Genomic DNA, 16,663 nt, shown 5'->3' with positions numbered 1-16,663 from the left:
TGATCCTTAAAATTACAATTGCACCAATATTTTGTTGTTGTTGCTCTGTTTTTTTGTTTTTTTCATATCCTAAAAAAATATTTATGTTCCTGTTGACATGATCAAAAGCCTTCATTATAAAAGCACCATTGCTTGCTGCAGACCTTAATTGGGGCTTTGGCAAAAGCAAGAAACATTTGATTTAATGGCTTCATCCCAAACAGGACTGCATGGCTTGCATTATAGCTCACTTTTTTTATTGCTGAATTCCCTGAGGGAAGGACAGAGATGTCATCATTAGTGGGAAGTAGACTCTGGCTGTGTTGTCTGTGATGACTGCTGAGGTCTATAGCATGGTCAGCCAGGCCTGTGGCCCAGTAGCTGTGTCTGCTCTCTGTTTTCCCTGTCTAGGCTTCCATCTGGCCACGTGATCCTGCGCCAGTCTGCTCCTGCTGAATAAATTTGGGGAGCTAATGAGGAAGGAAGCTTTGTGAGGAACTGGAAAAGGGCACATCTTCCTCTCTTCTCCTCTGAGAAAAAGAGGTGGAAAAGTCGCTGTGGTCAATTTTATTAACTTGGCTGACCTTCACACAAACAATTAACATTTACAGAAAACGCAGCCCCTCCCATTATCTTCCTCATCTCCATCTTTATCTTTAACCTCACTACCAGCAGGGTTGTTTTTTTTTTTGCGAAGAAATTCATAAGACAATTGTAGATTGATGGACAACCCGCTGCATGCATTTTATAGACAGTAGCAAGGATATGTCGGCAATACTGCAGAAATTTGGATCTTTTATTCGTTATCAGGTTCAGTAATTGGCTAAGGGCCACCATTCCCACAGTAATAAACCAACAGTGAGCAGTAACTGCGTGACCTTATCTTGTCATTGTTGTATGAGTCCATCAGCAAACCACTGTGCACTGAGTAAAATCTGTTCCAATAAATCTGTTTTAAAAAGCGTGTATTCATTTATATACTAAACAAAACTAGACAATCCACTAACTGGGTCACAGAGCCTGGACCAAGTCTAAACCTAAGCAGCAGGTGAGTCCAAAAACAAACAACTAGCAGTTCTGGTCACCAGCCACGGGACGAGCGGCACTTCACTGGGAACTGCCAGAGGCGACGGGACTCCTCAGGCAGCTTGGTTGGAGGTTGTCAACAGACGCGATGGAGAACCTTGGGCTTGGGCAGAACAGGACCAAGTGGCGGAGCACAGACCTCTGGCTGGGACAAAACATGCTGTGGCACAGATGAATTAGGTCCACACGGCGCGGGCACCTCTGGGTAGGACAAGGCAGACGGTGCAGAGACCTCTGGCTGGGCCTGCACAGGGCACACAGCAGGCTCTGGATAAGCTACCATTCTCATTCTGGAAAAACATATGGGTTCCTGGACTGGCCGAACACCAGTCATCCCCACCTATGGAACAGGTGCAGAAGTGGACTGGGTCTCAGCTGCCCTCGCCCTGGAAACTGGTGCAGGGACCCACCGGACATCAGCTGCTTCCACCTGAGGAACTGGTACAGGTCCAATTCAATTCAATTTTATTTATATAGCGCCAAATCACAACAAAAGTCGCCTCAAGGCGCTTCATAGATACAGAGAAAAACCCAACAATCATATGACCCCCTATGAGCAGCACTTTGGCGACAGTGGGAAGGAAAAACTCCCTTTTAACAGGAAGAAACCTCCAGCAGAACCAGGCTCAGGGAGGGGCGGGGCCATCTGCTGTGATTGGTTGGGGTGAGAGAAGGAAGACAGGATAAAGACATGCTGTGGAAGAGAGACAGAGGTTAATAACAGATATGATTCAATGCAGAGAGGTCTGTTAACACAGTGAGTGAGAAAGGTGACTGGAAAGGAAAAACTCAATGCATCATGGGAATCCCCGGCAGCCTACATCTATTGCAGCATAACTAAGGGAGGATTGAGGGTCACCTGGTCCAGCCCTAACTATATGCTTTAGCAAAAAGGAAAGTTTGAAGCCTAATCTTGAAGGTAGAGATAGTCCAGAGGTGGACTGGGTCCCAGCTGGCTTTAGCCTGGGAACCGGGACCGCTGCAGGGGCCAACTGGACACCAGCCACTCCCACCCGAGGAACAGGTATGGGTGTGGGAGAGAGCTATGTCCAACCCGCTGGGGGAACTGGAACAGGGCCCAAGTCACAGGTGGAAAAACTCAACCAGTTTCAAAAGCACAACAGTCTTTGTATTTATGAATTTATTGATGCAGGTTGGGGAGCAAAAACAGTCTTTTGATAGTCCAGCACACATTGACAGTAAACAGTCTTCAAAGAGGATAATTCAGGGAAGTAAACTGTGAAGTGACTTTCGAGTCGCTAGCCCAGCCTCTTTGCAGACTTGAGTGGCTCAGCTACATGATGCACACTTTTAATGTTAGATTTTGATGGGCTAGTGGTACACTGAACAGTCATCAGGTCCTTTGCATAGCAAACAACAGTTTTTGACTTACCGTGAACACGAGGGGAAAGGTCTTTCTCACTCACAGGGAAATGCTCTGCAAAAGAAGAGCAGCGACCACGGGAGCTTAGTATCTTCTTGCTCCGACTGCCCCCGACTCGAAACTTTCAGCGAGCCACACAGCGGCATTGAGGTGGAAATGTCGAGCATTTCAGCTCGTCTCCCTTGGAACAGACATGAGGAGACACAATATATACAAGGAAGGAGGAAACAGAGCAGAGCAGAAACACCTGGGGAACACAGCCGAACATAGTCCGACTGATGAGACGGGAAGCAGAACAGAACATAATGCACCCAGGACGAAGGACTGACAAAATAAGACAGGAAGCACGAGAGACGCACACAGACTGACTGCGTACAGAGGGTGAGAGGACCCAGATAGACACACAGGGACATGACTGGGGTAACAGAGGCAAATAAACATGGAGACAAGACTAACTGCACAGGGAGACACTTATAATTAACACAGAAAACTAGACACAAGAGGATGGGAAACACTAAGGAAGGACTTGCTCTTACACAATGTATAACAGAAGAAGACTAAATATGCCGAGGGAATGGCTACAAGAAACAATAATGAAATTAACCAAGCGTAGAATTCATAAGAAAAAAATCTAGAAAATCCACTAACTCAGAACGCTGGGTCACAGACCCAGGACCATGACAAATAACCAAAGTTCATGTGTTACTTTGAGGCTTTCATGCTGCTTTATATGAATAAATGTTGATACAAAGCATAGTATTATGTCTTTGTGCTGATAGCTACAACAGCAATCAGGGTCATTGTAGGGAGAAAAAATGAGGTAGTAGTGTAATATTCAAGAAAAAATAACAATAAACAATAAAAAAACAAATCTCAAAGAATAAAATCATGACTGTATTAGAAAAAAGCCAAAAACCTTTTCACAGTCTTGGCCACTTGTATGTTTGGACTTTCTATTGATCAAGTTTCTTCTATCAGCGTTTCGGATTTTTCCAAATCTTGTATTATAGTTGAATGAAGAAACACATTTTAGACCCTGTTTTCTTCTCTTAATACCAGTTCAGCTTTATCAACGCCTGCTGTGGTTACTTGCTTTCATTAAGAAATATCCTGCTTAAGTTATTACGATATATAAACTATTTCATTGTTATGATGCTCATAGTTCTCTTTCTCTTGCATTTCCAAATTGATGTTGATTATTCATAGTACTGTGTTTTTGGTTGTTGGTTGGTGTTGAGGAAAATACAAAGCACTCTAGTGGTATCAAGTAGTGAAGTAGAGTAGAAAGTAGAAATACATTTTACTAAAAGTTTACCTACTTACTGTAGATCTGGATCTCATCTGCAGGTTGACTTGTTAGGAAAGGCATGTGTCCATGAGGCAACATGTGCAGTTTTTCAAACTATCTACTAGGGTTGGGGGAAAAATCGATACTGTGTAGCATGGTGATATTTTGTTTGCTAATAATGTATGGATACAGGGACAGCAGAAATCGATACTTTGTTACAAAAAAGGTTTTTGTGCTCTGACTTCAGAGCATGTTGATCCTTTTTCTGAGCAAGAATCCTGACATTCCTTCACTGTCCAAATGTGTTTAACTTGTTTTTGGCAGCAATAAACATGACAGTTTACTTATTTTAATTTAAGACATGTTTTATTTTAATGAAGTTTAAAACTTTTTTATTTAATGTAAAATTCTATTTTGTTTTAATTTACTTTCAAATTCTTCAGTTGCTGAAGGGGCTGCATAGTTTTCATAAACTGCATAGTTCAGAATAGCTATAATTGTACCAGATGGTTGATTCAGTTAAGTTGGACTAGACTGTAATACAAACCGTTCAGTTTGTCAACAATCAAACTGAAATGAGAGAAAGACTGAGTGTGAGACTTTGATATTAGAGAAAATGAATATTGATAAAGTTTATCTTTATGTACAGAATCTGAATATCGCAAAATATTTTAAAAATTGCAATAATATCGTATCGTGCGTTAAGTATTGTGATAATATTGTATCGTGGGATGTATGGTGATTCCCACCTCTACTATTTACTAACCTAGTAAACTAAACAGGAACACAATAGTGTGAGTCCAAGCAAAGAGCTGTTGTGGACTTTTTTCTCATCTTGTTGTGTAAGCTAAACTGTCCTCCGTGTCTGTGCAATGATTTTCATGTTGATGTGAAGAGAAAATTACATTTGCATTAACAGTAGCTCTGTTGTTGTGGTGTGTGTGTGTGTGTGGGTGTGTGGGTGTGTGTTCTTCCATTTCTAGAACCTGATAAAGAACCTGCCAGAGCAGAAAGAGCTGAATGCGCTTGCAGAACTAAAGGGTGAATATGAGGAGCTTGTGGAGTCAGAGCAGTTTGGCATTGTGGTGAGTATCATTTTCCGGTGCTCGCTGCCTCCCAGATTCCAACAAGAAAACAGTCTACACAATCACATTCCCTGTATGTTATAGTCAAATATTTGCAAGCATACACTGTTTAAAAATTGAATTTTTACTTCATTACACTCTCACTTTTTTGGGGAGCTGCTTGGTTTGGACACTGGTAGCTTATGACAAGGGTTTTTAGAAAAAAGCAAAACTTCCAAATGACAGAGGCTGTAGTTGAAAGCGTCCTTTTGACTTGAGCAACGAACAGTTCAATCATTTTTGATTAGGATTCTGCATCAAGAACTTACTGAATGCCATATTTTGACATCAGCTGTCAATGTTGTCTCATGATAAAATCACACCCTGAGGCTACCAACGCTGTCTGTAATAAAGTCCTTTGAAAGGTACGCAGTTGACATCAGTTGGCTTGGTGATGTTTCCCAATCCTCTAATCAATTTACCATGAACAGCCAAATTTCTGTCTTTTGCAGTGGTAAGATAAATAAAGTTATAGTGTATCACAACTTCACAAAGTAATCTTCATGTCTAGCACTCAGAAGAACTATAATTGTTTAATCGGAGTACGCATATACATATATGCAAGACATATAAAGAGCTTTGTCCTATTTTATTGTTCTTTTTTGTAATTCACAAATTGCCACAGACCTTTCAGAGACTTTTGTAACCACGAATCACCTTTGAACCGACTGAAATAAACAAACAAATAAATGCAGATAAATATACACAAAATCAGCTTTGGACTTGTCCTCTAATTGAAACAGCTACTACTGAGGATGACTGACAAAGTCAGGTTAAATTGTTTTACTGTAAATCTATTCTAGGAGATGGAAAGTACATCATCAAGCTACTCTGACCTTTCCACATAGTTACAGCTATAATTACTTTTTAATTAACTGCTCTTGCCATCCACTTACCAAGTGAAAACCCAGCACTTTAGGCAACTGTAAAAGAAAGTGTTCTTTAAAGGTAACTTTACAACAAGACACAGAGATACATTATACAGGTCTACAAAAGAAATGCTGGAGCTAAATGTTAGACCTCGGGCTCACAGCTATATGTTACATTACACTATTTATCTCTTTACTTGTCTGTGTCTTTTGGAAGATGTAATGAAGCAGAGGGTGGCAAGTTTCCCTCATGAGCTCACCAATGTGATCGTACGCTGCCCCACTGATGAAGTAGCGCCTCATTGTAGAGATATTTAGTTCCCCTGGGAAATAAGCTATGTTCAAGCTTTTCTCTACCAAAGCTGTCACCAATATGCTTGCTTTCAGTGTGTAATTTGTACTTATTGTAGAGAAATCATTTCAAGTAAGAGAGAGAAGGAATGTGTGTGCATGTGTTTGTGATGGAGAGTAAGTGACTGAGTGTGTATAGCTGCGCCTGCAAGGAATTAAGGTAGAGGGGATTATGGGTATGTATTGCTATATATCGTATGTGTTTCTTGTTTGTTTTTCACCCGATTAGTATTTCTACATATTGTGTTTTATATTATTTAAGTCAAAATCCGTTTAATAGATTTCTGTGTGAACGTGGAACATGTTTATGGTAGATTTGCAGTTTATTGCAGCAGTATTACACTTGAGCTTGAACACGATGGTGATAGCGGGGTGGGATAGCTTTATAGGATTTCTGTACTTCTTTTCTTTCTTTTTTTTTTGCTTGTTCATTTTATGAAAATTTAGTGTACAGTATGAACCCACAATGTTTTGTCAAATATCTCATAGATTGTGGATAGTGCTACTTCACTGAAATCTGTAATGATTAGATTCAGAAAGCCTTTTTGCTTTGCTGCTGATGATCTGCATACATATACATATATATATATATATACATATATAAACATTAGGGGTGCAACGATACACAAAATTCACGGTTCGGTTCGATACTTTGGTGTCACGGTTCGATATTTTTTCGATACAAAAAAATGTTCATGCCTTTTTAATTTGTAATTTATTAAAATTATAAATATATATTTTAACTCAAAAGTACAGTTTTTAAATTTAATGTTGCTGAAACAACAAAGTAATAAAAAAATAAACCTATCTGATGGAGAAATCACTCATCTTTGGAAAAGGGAGTTTATTACAGAGAAATGGCTCTTTCCAAAATAAAAGCTATACTATACGCTTCTTCTGGGCTATATTCTCAGCAGCATATTAAACATATCAGGTCCCCATAAGGAGAATCATGTGCTAACGGCTGTCTAAATGACTCGGGTAAAAGTTGTGTTCCCACTAGTGCTGTCAGCGTTAATCTCATTAAAATGACGTTAACGCCACAACACGGCAAATCTCCGTTAACGAGCTACCGCGGATCGCCCCGTGCGTGGGGCTGGACGGCCAACACGTTAGCGAGCTAACTGCGCTAACGCACTAGTTCCCACCCATGTAATTGAGCATTGCGTGGCACATCCAACATACTGTTTTACTTTAGTCCATGACGGGCTTACCTTCAGGGTCATACTTCACATGAAAACAGAAATAGTTCCAAACGCCAGATCTGAATGAGGGTGGGGGAGGTTCAATTTGCCATGTTGCTTCTTGCTAGCTTGCCCTGCGTTCAGTGAATCTGCGTTCGACTACTCCGCCTAGGCTGCACTGTCGAGCGCAGATCCACTGAGCGCTCAACACAGACAGCATCGTCAGAAGGAAAGTTGATAAAATAAATTTAAAAATTTGTATTGTTTGATACATTGTATTGTTGCACCCCTAATATATATATATATATATAGTTGTAGGTTATTTGTCTAACGAGTGCTCTGGCATGCAAGTGCAGTTGCTTGTCAAGTAAGCCACAAATTGCTTGCAATCAGCAAAGTTTTGCTACTTACTTAATACATATACATATATTGAGGGTAACTCACCCAGATAATGAGCTCATTGGGTTGTGTGTCGTGACGCATTATTCTATGTGAGATTTTCCCATGAAAATTGTGTGCCTGTCAAAAATCTACTCATTTGTTAATTAGCTGAAATGAAAACAAAAAAGTTTCATTATTGCATAATACTGGAATTAAGAATATTTTTCTAGCACACAATATGGGTATTTATTTGCTTCCACTATGACAAAACCAGGATGATTTTACAAAAGTAGGTGTACAAAGAAAGTGCTTGTTTGATTTTTTAAATGCCACTTACATCCTTTCTTTACGTTGTCACCTCAGATGAGTTCAGTAAAACTCCTACGGCCACGTCTCAACGGCATTCTGTTCAAGCTGACGTTTGAGGAGCAGGTGAATAACATCCGACCCGACATCATGAATGTGACATTTGCTTGTGAGGAGGTGAAGAAGAGTGAAGGTTTGAGCAAACTCCTGGAGTTGGTTTTGCTGGTTGGCAATTACATGAATGCCGGCTCAAGAAACGCCCAAACCTTCGGTTTCAACGTCAGCTTCCTTTGCAAGGTAACGTAAACAGCACGCATTTAAAAAAACAAAACATGTTGGTTAAACGTCTAAAATGAGAACAGAAATGAAAATGAAAGGTGAAATTTAATAACTGTAACTGTATCGCGTGATTTTCAGCTAAAGGATGGCAGATTTATAAGAACATGAGGGAGTTAACTAATTAATTCAGAATCATTAAATCAGCAACAATTAAATTTTTCACAGTTTCGTCATATTTTAACATTAAAGATGATTCAAAATGCATTGATCTGATTTAAGGTTTTAAGTGATCCCGATTTGTACAAAAATTCAGTACCCCCGATGTTTATGCTGCACCTTCTCCAGGTTAGTAGCGGCCAGGTAGTTTTTTGCATACTTGCTGACAGACAAACAAACAGCAACATTTTCCCTCCACCTCAGCTTTCACCTTGGAGGAGGAAAAATGTTTCAATAGACAAAATAACACAAACACTGGGAGGTATGAAGCTGCCAGCAAAGGCTACATCTGTGTTCACTGCCAGGTAAAATCACAGCATCCAAAGGTGTGAAAGAGAAGACTGGCAGCCATGCACACACACTTACAAAAGCACAACAAAGCCATCAGCCCCACAGCCGAAACAGCGAGGGTTACTCATGATACCATGAATGTGGGATTTCATCTTTTGATTATAGAATAATACCACAAGAGGAAAGTTGCTCTTAAAGTAGCAAGTTGAAGTACATTTGTTATTGTACATGATTGATTGACATAAGTAATCACCCAATGTTTTAGGCTAAAATGCAACAATATTGCAATATTTATAATAATATATAAATTTACACATATACACAGACTTTCTGCACCTCTGTGAATGCACTGTAATAGCTTCTAATTTGCTTTTTTTTGTCGTTTCTAAAATGTCATGATCTGTTTTTGTTTGTTATGCAACTAAAGTCACCTTTTTAAAGAGTTTTCATATTCCCAACTCAAACTCTTACATAGTAGAAGAAGAGGAAACTCTTTTCAGCTGCTCCCCTGTCACAGTGGGTCACAGTGGGTAGTTCTGTGCGTTTGATTTGACAGATTTTTTGCCGGATGCCCTTCCTGATACAGCCGCAAAGGGGAAGTGAATCAGCAACCTTTTGTTTACCAAAAAAATTGGTAATCTACTAAAACATCGAACCACTAATGATTCTATACTTACGCAAAAACCAAAAGTCCGGAACAAAAGAAACACACTGACATATATTACACACATAAATGCATAAAAGAAGGAACAAAGACTCCAACCAAACATTCTCTTTGTTTTTCTTGCTTTGATGTAGGTTTATCTGATAATAAAACTAATAAAATAGTTACTGGGGGATGTTTTGAGACCTTGTGGGGCCTGTGCTTAGCAATCTTGCACTGGTGAAAAACAATCAAATAATATTTCAAATATATGTTTTGGGCATTTTGTTCTGTTTAGTTTCATTTTTTGGTCAAACTACTGTTTGCTAGCTGTGCTTCAGCTTTAACTCCTGGGACCTGCCATCCACATATGTGGATATGTGGACGTCACATTTTGGGTTATTTAGACCAAAATACTGAATTTTGCTCTGCAAGGGCCTGATATCCACTTACGAGGACATTATACTGCTACTGTTCTATCAACATTTTAAACTAATATCCTCATATTTGGCTCTTATTTTTCTTAAAAACAAAAATAAGGTTAAAAAAAATCTGGTAATTCTTTGTTTTTACATTCATCGGGCTCCAATATGACCAAATATCAAAGAGAAATTAAAAATGCTGCTGTGGACGAGTTCGGGTCTTAGGAGGTTAAAAAAAAATAGAATTAAAAAAAAAAAAAAATAGAGCTGATGTATTCTGATGATCTCTCACTTCATATGATTTTTTTAAATATTAGACAACTATAGTTATAAAGCCACCCCACTCTGCATGTATCTGAAGTTAGCAATCCTCCACATTTCTTGTACAGCGAGAGCTTTTCTGTGGTGGATGTAGTGTACTGTACTTTTGGTATTCCTGCAAGCTGACTAAATCAGTGTGGAATATCAGTGTAGAGCCTGGTAACGCCTCAGGGGGCTGATTGGCCATTATTGATGGACAAGGAAAAAAGTCTGCTTTCTCACTTTAGTCAATCAAGTAAATGGCCTCCTAGGTGGCAGGTCCAGGGTACCTAATGGGCTCATCATGGAGGAGGTTGATGATGGGAATAAGCAGCAAGAGCAAAGGCACAGGCTGACCCACCTTCACCTTCCACCTCTTGACTCCCCTGGTTCAGTCTCCTATCCTGTGGAGTACTCACTGACATCCTGCTCACATATATTAAACAAGCTGAAATTCTGCTAAAGGGTTGCAAGACGTTTAGTAACTATATTGCTCAAAGAATACCTGTATTACAGTAAATACTTTAAAAGCAAAATTCGACAAAGCATGGTCATTCAGACTATAGAAAGAGAAAGTTTGCATCTTTAAATGTCATAATCAGGCTGTGTGCAGGAGAGGACCCAAACGCAAACTCACAGGAAAACAGGACTGAACTCAAAATACAGCTTTATTGCTGACAGAGGATAAAGGCGATACAAAATAATATGAAACTAAACTGGGAAGTACTAAGGAAGTGACTCACGAGGAAACACACGGAGGGGCACACAGTCATGAGGGACGCAACACAGAACTGAGGGAGACGCAGATATAAATACACAGAGGGTTAATGAGGGAAGTGGGAGCACACGGGGAACACAGGTGACACTGATAATCATAACAAGACACGGCAGGAGTAAATGCAACACGGACGGGAGACTGTCAAAGTAAAACAGGAAGTACACAGAGGTGCAGACAGGAGGAGAGAGCACGGACATAACGGGCTGGGGAAAACATGGAATAAAACACAAGGAGGGGAAACAAGGGTTCACAGATACACAGAGGGGCACACGGGGGGTAACCAAATAAGGAATATCTTAACTAAACAACCTAGGAACCAAGACATAAATAAAGAACAAAATACAAAACACACGAAAACTAAGAATACTGGGCCAACATGACCCAGGACCATGACATTAAATGTATGTCATACGTGTATAAATACTGCATGAGTCAAAGAATATTTGTTCTTTCAAATAAAGAACACCTGGTAATGATCATGTTTGACTTAAGCTAGACGTAACAGGATGTGTAGCAGGCGCTTGACTTGGTAGAATGGAGTCATCTACCCGACAGTTCTGACCTTGTAAAAAATACAGTATTTCTCCAGGAATTACTGCTTTTTATAGACTATTAGTGTCTTTAAACACCAAAGCACAAGCCTTACATTTTAGTGTAGTGTGCATTTGCAGAGCTTTTTTTTTCTCGTGTACTTTTATGTTCAAATGCCTCTTTTGCTTTTTTTCTCTGTTTCTTATGATCCAGTGTGATATTTAGTTGTATGAGTAATCATGCAATATATTTGTCTTTTGAGCTGCTCCATCTGCAGGAGTTAAATTGAGCAATCAAGGGCCGACAGTCCTCTGTTAATGTGAGCGTTCTATATTCCCACTGCCACTTTTTTTCTTATCAGTTTTTCTGTTGTTTTCATTTATTTATTTCCGATCTACATATTTAAGTGGGAACTTGTTTGCACGAGAATAAAGCCAATTCTTTCACGGCAGCACTTTGAGACAGTGATCCACGTCTTTGTTAGCGCTCGGCTGGATTACTGTAATGCACTTTATATTGGGGTCAGCACATTATATATTAGTCATCTACAGAGGAGGCAAAATGCCGCAGCTCGTCTTTTAACTGGCACTCGAAAGTTTGAGCACATTTCCCTGTTTTAGCTTCACTTCACTGGCTGCCCGTTTCTTTTAGGATTCATTTCAAAATTATTTTATTTACTTTTAAAGCTCTCCATGGCCTCGCCCCATCGTATCTCTCTGAGCTGCTACAGCCTCATACACCCACCCGCTCTCTCAGGTCAGCTGCTCCTGAAGATACCCAGGACTGGACGTAAACTTAGAGGAGATCGTGCTTTTGCTGTAGCAGCTCCAAAACTGCGGAACAAGCTTCCTTTAGAGATCAGACAGGCCACTTCTTTATCTGTTTTTAAGTCACTCTTGAAAACCCACCTCTTTACCCTGACCTTTGACACCACGTGAGATGTTGGTTTTTATTTTTATTTTAGTTGTTTTTAGGTGATTCGATACTGTTTTATCTGGTTTTTATTTTAATATAGGGCCGTTTTAATTTTATGTTTTATGTGTTTTATTTATTTATTTTGCTGTTTTCTCTTATTCTATTGTTTTAACTTATTTTCTGTACAGCACTTTGTTCCTGTGCTGGGTATTTTAAAGTGCTTTATAAATAAAATTGGATTGGATTGGATGTCCTGCTACTCTTCGTTCTCATGTATATGCACTTCTGAAGGATTCAAAATGGTGTTATCTCAAATCAGGTTTTGTTATGAAAGACTGAACGATAAAACTGTTCAGAATTTGCTTTCAACAACACAGTAATGAAGCTTTTTTCAATCTGTTTCAAATGAAAAGATTTGTCTAAAGTAGTGACATGTATTTACACTCGATTCAGTTCTGAGTAGTTACTGTATTGTACGAAATATTTTATTTGGGTAGTTTAAAAAAACGCATCTAAGATAACAGGTAAGATATCCTAGGAGACGCTCCTCAGCTCGGAGCTCTGACAGTAAAAGTCACTTTTAGTACTGACTTTCAAATATCCAGAGCAAGGCATGGACTGAGATTAACATGACTCTGAACTTTGACATGTGCCCAGGCACCGCACAGCCCCTGACACAGTTCTCACGATACCTCAAAGCTGCATTGACTAAAAATCCTGATGTAAAATAATGTGAAAGTAACATCAGCACCTTGGGCTTTATACAAAGTCCTTCTGCCCTTATAGAGGCCCTCAGCCGGATGTGTTACTACTACCAACGACTGCTTCTGTATTGTAGCGTTCTCTCTTTAAAATACAGTATACTTGAACCATACATGACTCATCTTGAGGGTTTTCTTTGTTTGTTTTTTAATAGTAAACCATTACCAAGTACTTAACATGGCACTGTAGTGCTTTGTTTTGTTTTTCTGTTTTTGTTTTTTTCATTTAACTCTACAATTATCATTGAAGTAGTCCAATTTCTTTTTCATTTCAGTAAAGCAGCTACAGTGGGCTATCTAGGACTTTGCTTGTTCTAGGGATTCAGTCTTATTATGTCAGAGAAAATTCACCTTACAATGCTTATCACGCTTCCAGATTCATCAGCCCCATTGTTACAGGTGTGTGAACTCGAGCACGAAGCCGTGCTCTGCCTTTATAAATGTTTGTGAAGAAAGGGGTCCTCCTGAAAGGTTCACTGTAATAGCATGACCGTTTATCAAATTTCTTCCCTCCTATCATTCCATAATGACGTGTGAGTGGTGTTATTGCAAAGTGGAAGCATTTAGGGACCACAAGCACTCAGCCGTGAAGTGCACAAGAGGGCTGAGGCGCATCGTGCGTTAAAGTAGTCAGCGCACTGCAGTTCAAACGTCCTCTGGCATTAACATCAGCATGAAAACTGTGCACCAGGAGACTCGTGCCATGGGTTTCCAAGGCTAAGCAGCTCCTGTATGTATAATTCCTTATAATTCCCTTATTCTTAATAACTAATGTGCGCATCATCCCAATGTGTACTAGATTTGTTCAAGATAAATATAGGGTGTACGTTGTAGCTGAGGTGGCAGAGAGGGTTGTCTAACAGCTAAAAGGTTGGTGGGTTGATACATCAAAGTATCCATATGCAAGATACCGATATGCTGCCACTCATGCATCTATCATAGTGTGAATGTTGAAAAAAGTACTTAGCCAAGGATAAAACGTTGCATGAATATATATGTGTGTGTGTGAATGAGACTTATAGTAGAAAGAGCTTTGAGTGTGCTCAAAACATAAATCCAAGGCATAGTTGCTCTTTTTACAGTTGGAATGGTTGAAGAGCTCCTGATGCACTTGAGGAGAAGTGCATCAGGAGCTGCATCTAAAAATATACAGAACTATCAGTTTAACACCTTACAGACAACCACAACAAACTTTATTTATAGAGCACATTTAAAAACCAGTGGTATACCAAAGTGCTTAACATACGAGAGGGTCCGATATAAGTAAAAGAGAAAGATGAAGGCCATGGCCAAAACCAAACATGCCAGTTAACGGCAGTAAAAACAAAATTGATACCTGTCTGTAGTCTGTAGTAGTGCTGCAAAAAAAGCAACTGTGTGCACAGGAAGAAATATTTAGATGCCAGACAAGAAAGAACAAACCCATTTGAGAAAAATTAAAATGATCTGCACGCTGTTTGTCTCCTGTTAAATAATTTAAACCCTAAAATATTTTTAAAGACAACATTTATATCCTCTACACGTTTACTACTGCTAGAAAATGATGGGCTCAGTAAAACACTCAATACTCTTATTTTGAAAAGATGCATATGAGTGTTATTTGTGTATAATAAATATGAAGTCATGAATATAAAGTGGCGGATAATGAGAGATGCTTTGCATGGTCTTCAGATGACAGGCAGTCTCCTGTCTCGGTGACAACATCTACCCTGTGGGAAAAGCAAAACACGGAGATGTGATAAAACAGTTAAAGTGTCCAAATACTTTAGATCGATAAGTGAATGATAGGATGATAGAACAACCTGTTGCAGAGATATTGAGGCGGTGACTTGTGACTCATATATAATTTGCCGTCAAAAATATAAACGTAGACTGCTGTTTTATTGAGTCACATATTTTTGATCTAGATGTGTGTGGGTGGATAATTGAATAAACAGAATAATAAAGAATAACTGAAGATGTACTCTTTGTTCCCATTACTGACTCTGTTACATCGAATGAACAAAAAGTCGAATTCACAGACGCAGAAGGCTGAGAGACATTTATGTATTCACCAGTTGTAATGTTACAGAGTCACAAGTGTTACCACCAGAAGGGCTTTTCATGTTATCACTGTGTTAGAGACGTGTTATAATCACAAATATAAACAGTGAGGCACGCATTCACATTTCAGCATGGTTCACCTCCTGGCTGCGTTTGACCAAACTCCCAATGAAACCTTCTTCTAAATTATTATTATTATTTTTAGAAATGACATCTATTACCAGCTACAGTCAGCGTTGACCAGATCATCTTACTTTTTAGTGATGATAATGTCTGAATAAACAAAATGTGTCCCTCAGTCTTGTTGATACAATAAAGAAAAACAATACAATGCAATTTTATAGGTCTGTGATTACCCCAGATAAGGATCATTTTGTTGTTATTATTATTATTATTATTGGTACGATCGTGGCTCAAGAGTTGGGTGTTCGTCTTGTAATCGGAAGGTTGCCGGTTCGAGCCCCGGCTCGGACAGTCTCGTTGTTGTGTCCTGGGGCAAGACACTTCACCTGCCGCCTACTGGTGTTGGCCAGAGGGGCCGATGGCGCGATATGGCAGCCTCGCTTCTGTCAGTCTGCCCCAGGGCAGCCTGACAGGAGGCAGCTACAATGTAGCTACAACTGTAGCTGCCTCCACAAGTGTGTGAATGTGAGAGTGAATGAATAGTGGAATTGTAAAGCGCTTTGTGGGGTCCTGAAAAGCGCTATATAAATGCAATCCATTATTATTATTATTATTATTATTATATTTTAATGTCTCATATTACATATTACTAATCTTAGAAGTTTCTCTTCTCTGCGCAGTAATAACAGTTTGACAATAAACCAATTAAAATGCCATGAAATTCAGTTGTGATTAGCGAAACGATGATTGATCCTCTTCTAATGACAACAGCGTGTGTGTTTTTGAGCTGATGTGTGACAGCGTCTCTTTGCCTGTTCCTTTCCCTAAATGTGTGCGCATGAGCACACGTGTTTCCACGCGTACATGTGTGGGCATGTCCAGCTGCAGGCTGTTTACAGGATGCATATTATCAGTATGAGTACACTGAGGTGGGCTGTGCTAATTAGCTTTCCCAGCATGCCATTCAAACAGCATAGCAATCACAGTGGGCAATGAATATGGAACAAGTTGTCTATGCACTGATGTGAAGAATCCAAGCTTCCGCTTATGAACAGACTCACACACACTTGGCAAATACAGTACATTACTTTTGTTCAAACTTTCCTGCTCCGTTTATTCTCAGGGGAGTGGGGTTATTATTTGTGTATATACTGTACATGCATATGTGTATTATTATCTGTTTCGGTTTAGTCTTCAGTAATTGGTTGCACATTTTGGGGGCTCTCATTTATTTTACCTTCTCACTATGTATTGTAATCAGTGTGAGTCGGAGTTCTCCAGAATTTGGGCTTTTGGCTTGTTAGGAACTAATTTTGTTGAATGTACAGCAACAGCCCCCAGAGAAATCCCTCTTGTGTTTCTGAGTAAACAATTATGTTTAACATTGTCAGTGTGGCTGTGGACAATAA

The 16,663-nt window shown here is 39.5% G+C and overlaps 1 protein-coding gene across 5 annotated transcripts in view; it reads left to right on the top strand.

The window, feature by feature from the left end:
* diaph2 (diaphanous-related formin 2) overlaps window positions 1-16,663 on the top strand; it is a 405,324-nt gene that overhangs the window by 241,797 nt on the left and 146,864 nt on the right. For all 5 annotated transcript variants that reach the window (XM_087851703.1, XM_087851702.1, XM_087851696.1 and 2 more), the window contains 2 exons: window positions 4,721-4,822; window positions 8,010-8,249. In XM_087851703.1, coding sequence (XP_087707829.1) covers window positions 4,721-4,822; window positions 8,010-8,249 — 342 coding nt within the window. The remainder of the gene's footprint in view (window positions 1-4,720; window positions 4,823-8,009; window positions 8,250-16,663) is intronic.

This window comes from Neolamprologus brichardi, chromosome 2, assembly GCF_056152115.1.
Source record: "Neolamprologus brichardi isolate AB-2024 chromosome 2, ASM5615211v1, whole genome shotgun sequence".
NCBI lineage: Eukaryota > Metazoa > Chordata > Actinopteri > Cichliformes > Cichlidae > Neolamprologus > Neolamprologus brichardi.
Note: the sequence above shows the minus strand (reverse complement) of the source record. Positions and strands in the feature narration are given on the sequence as shown.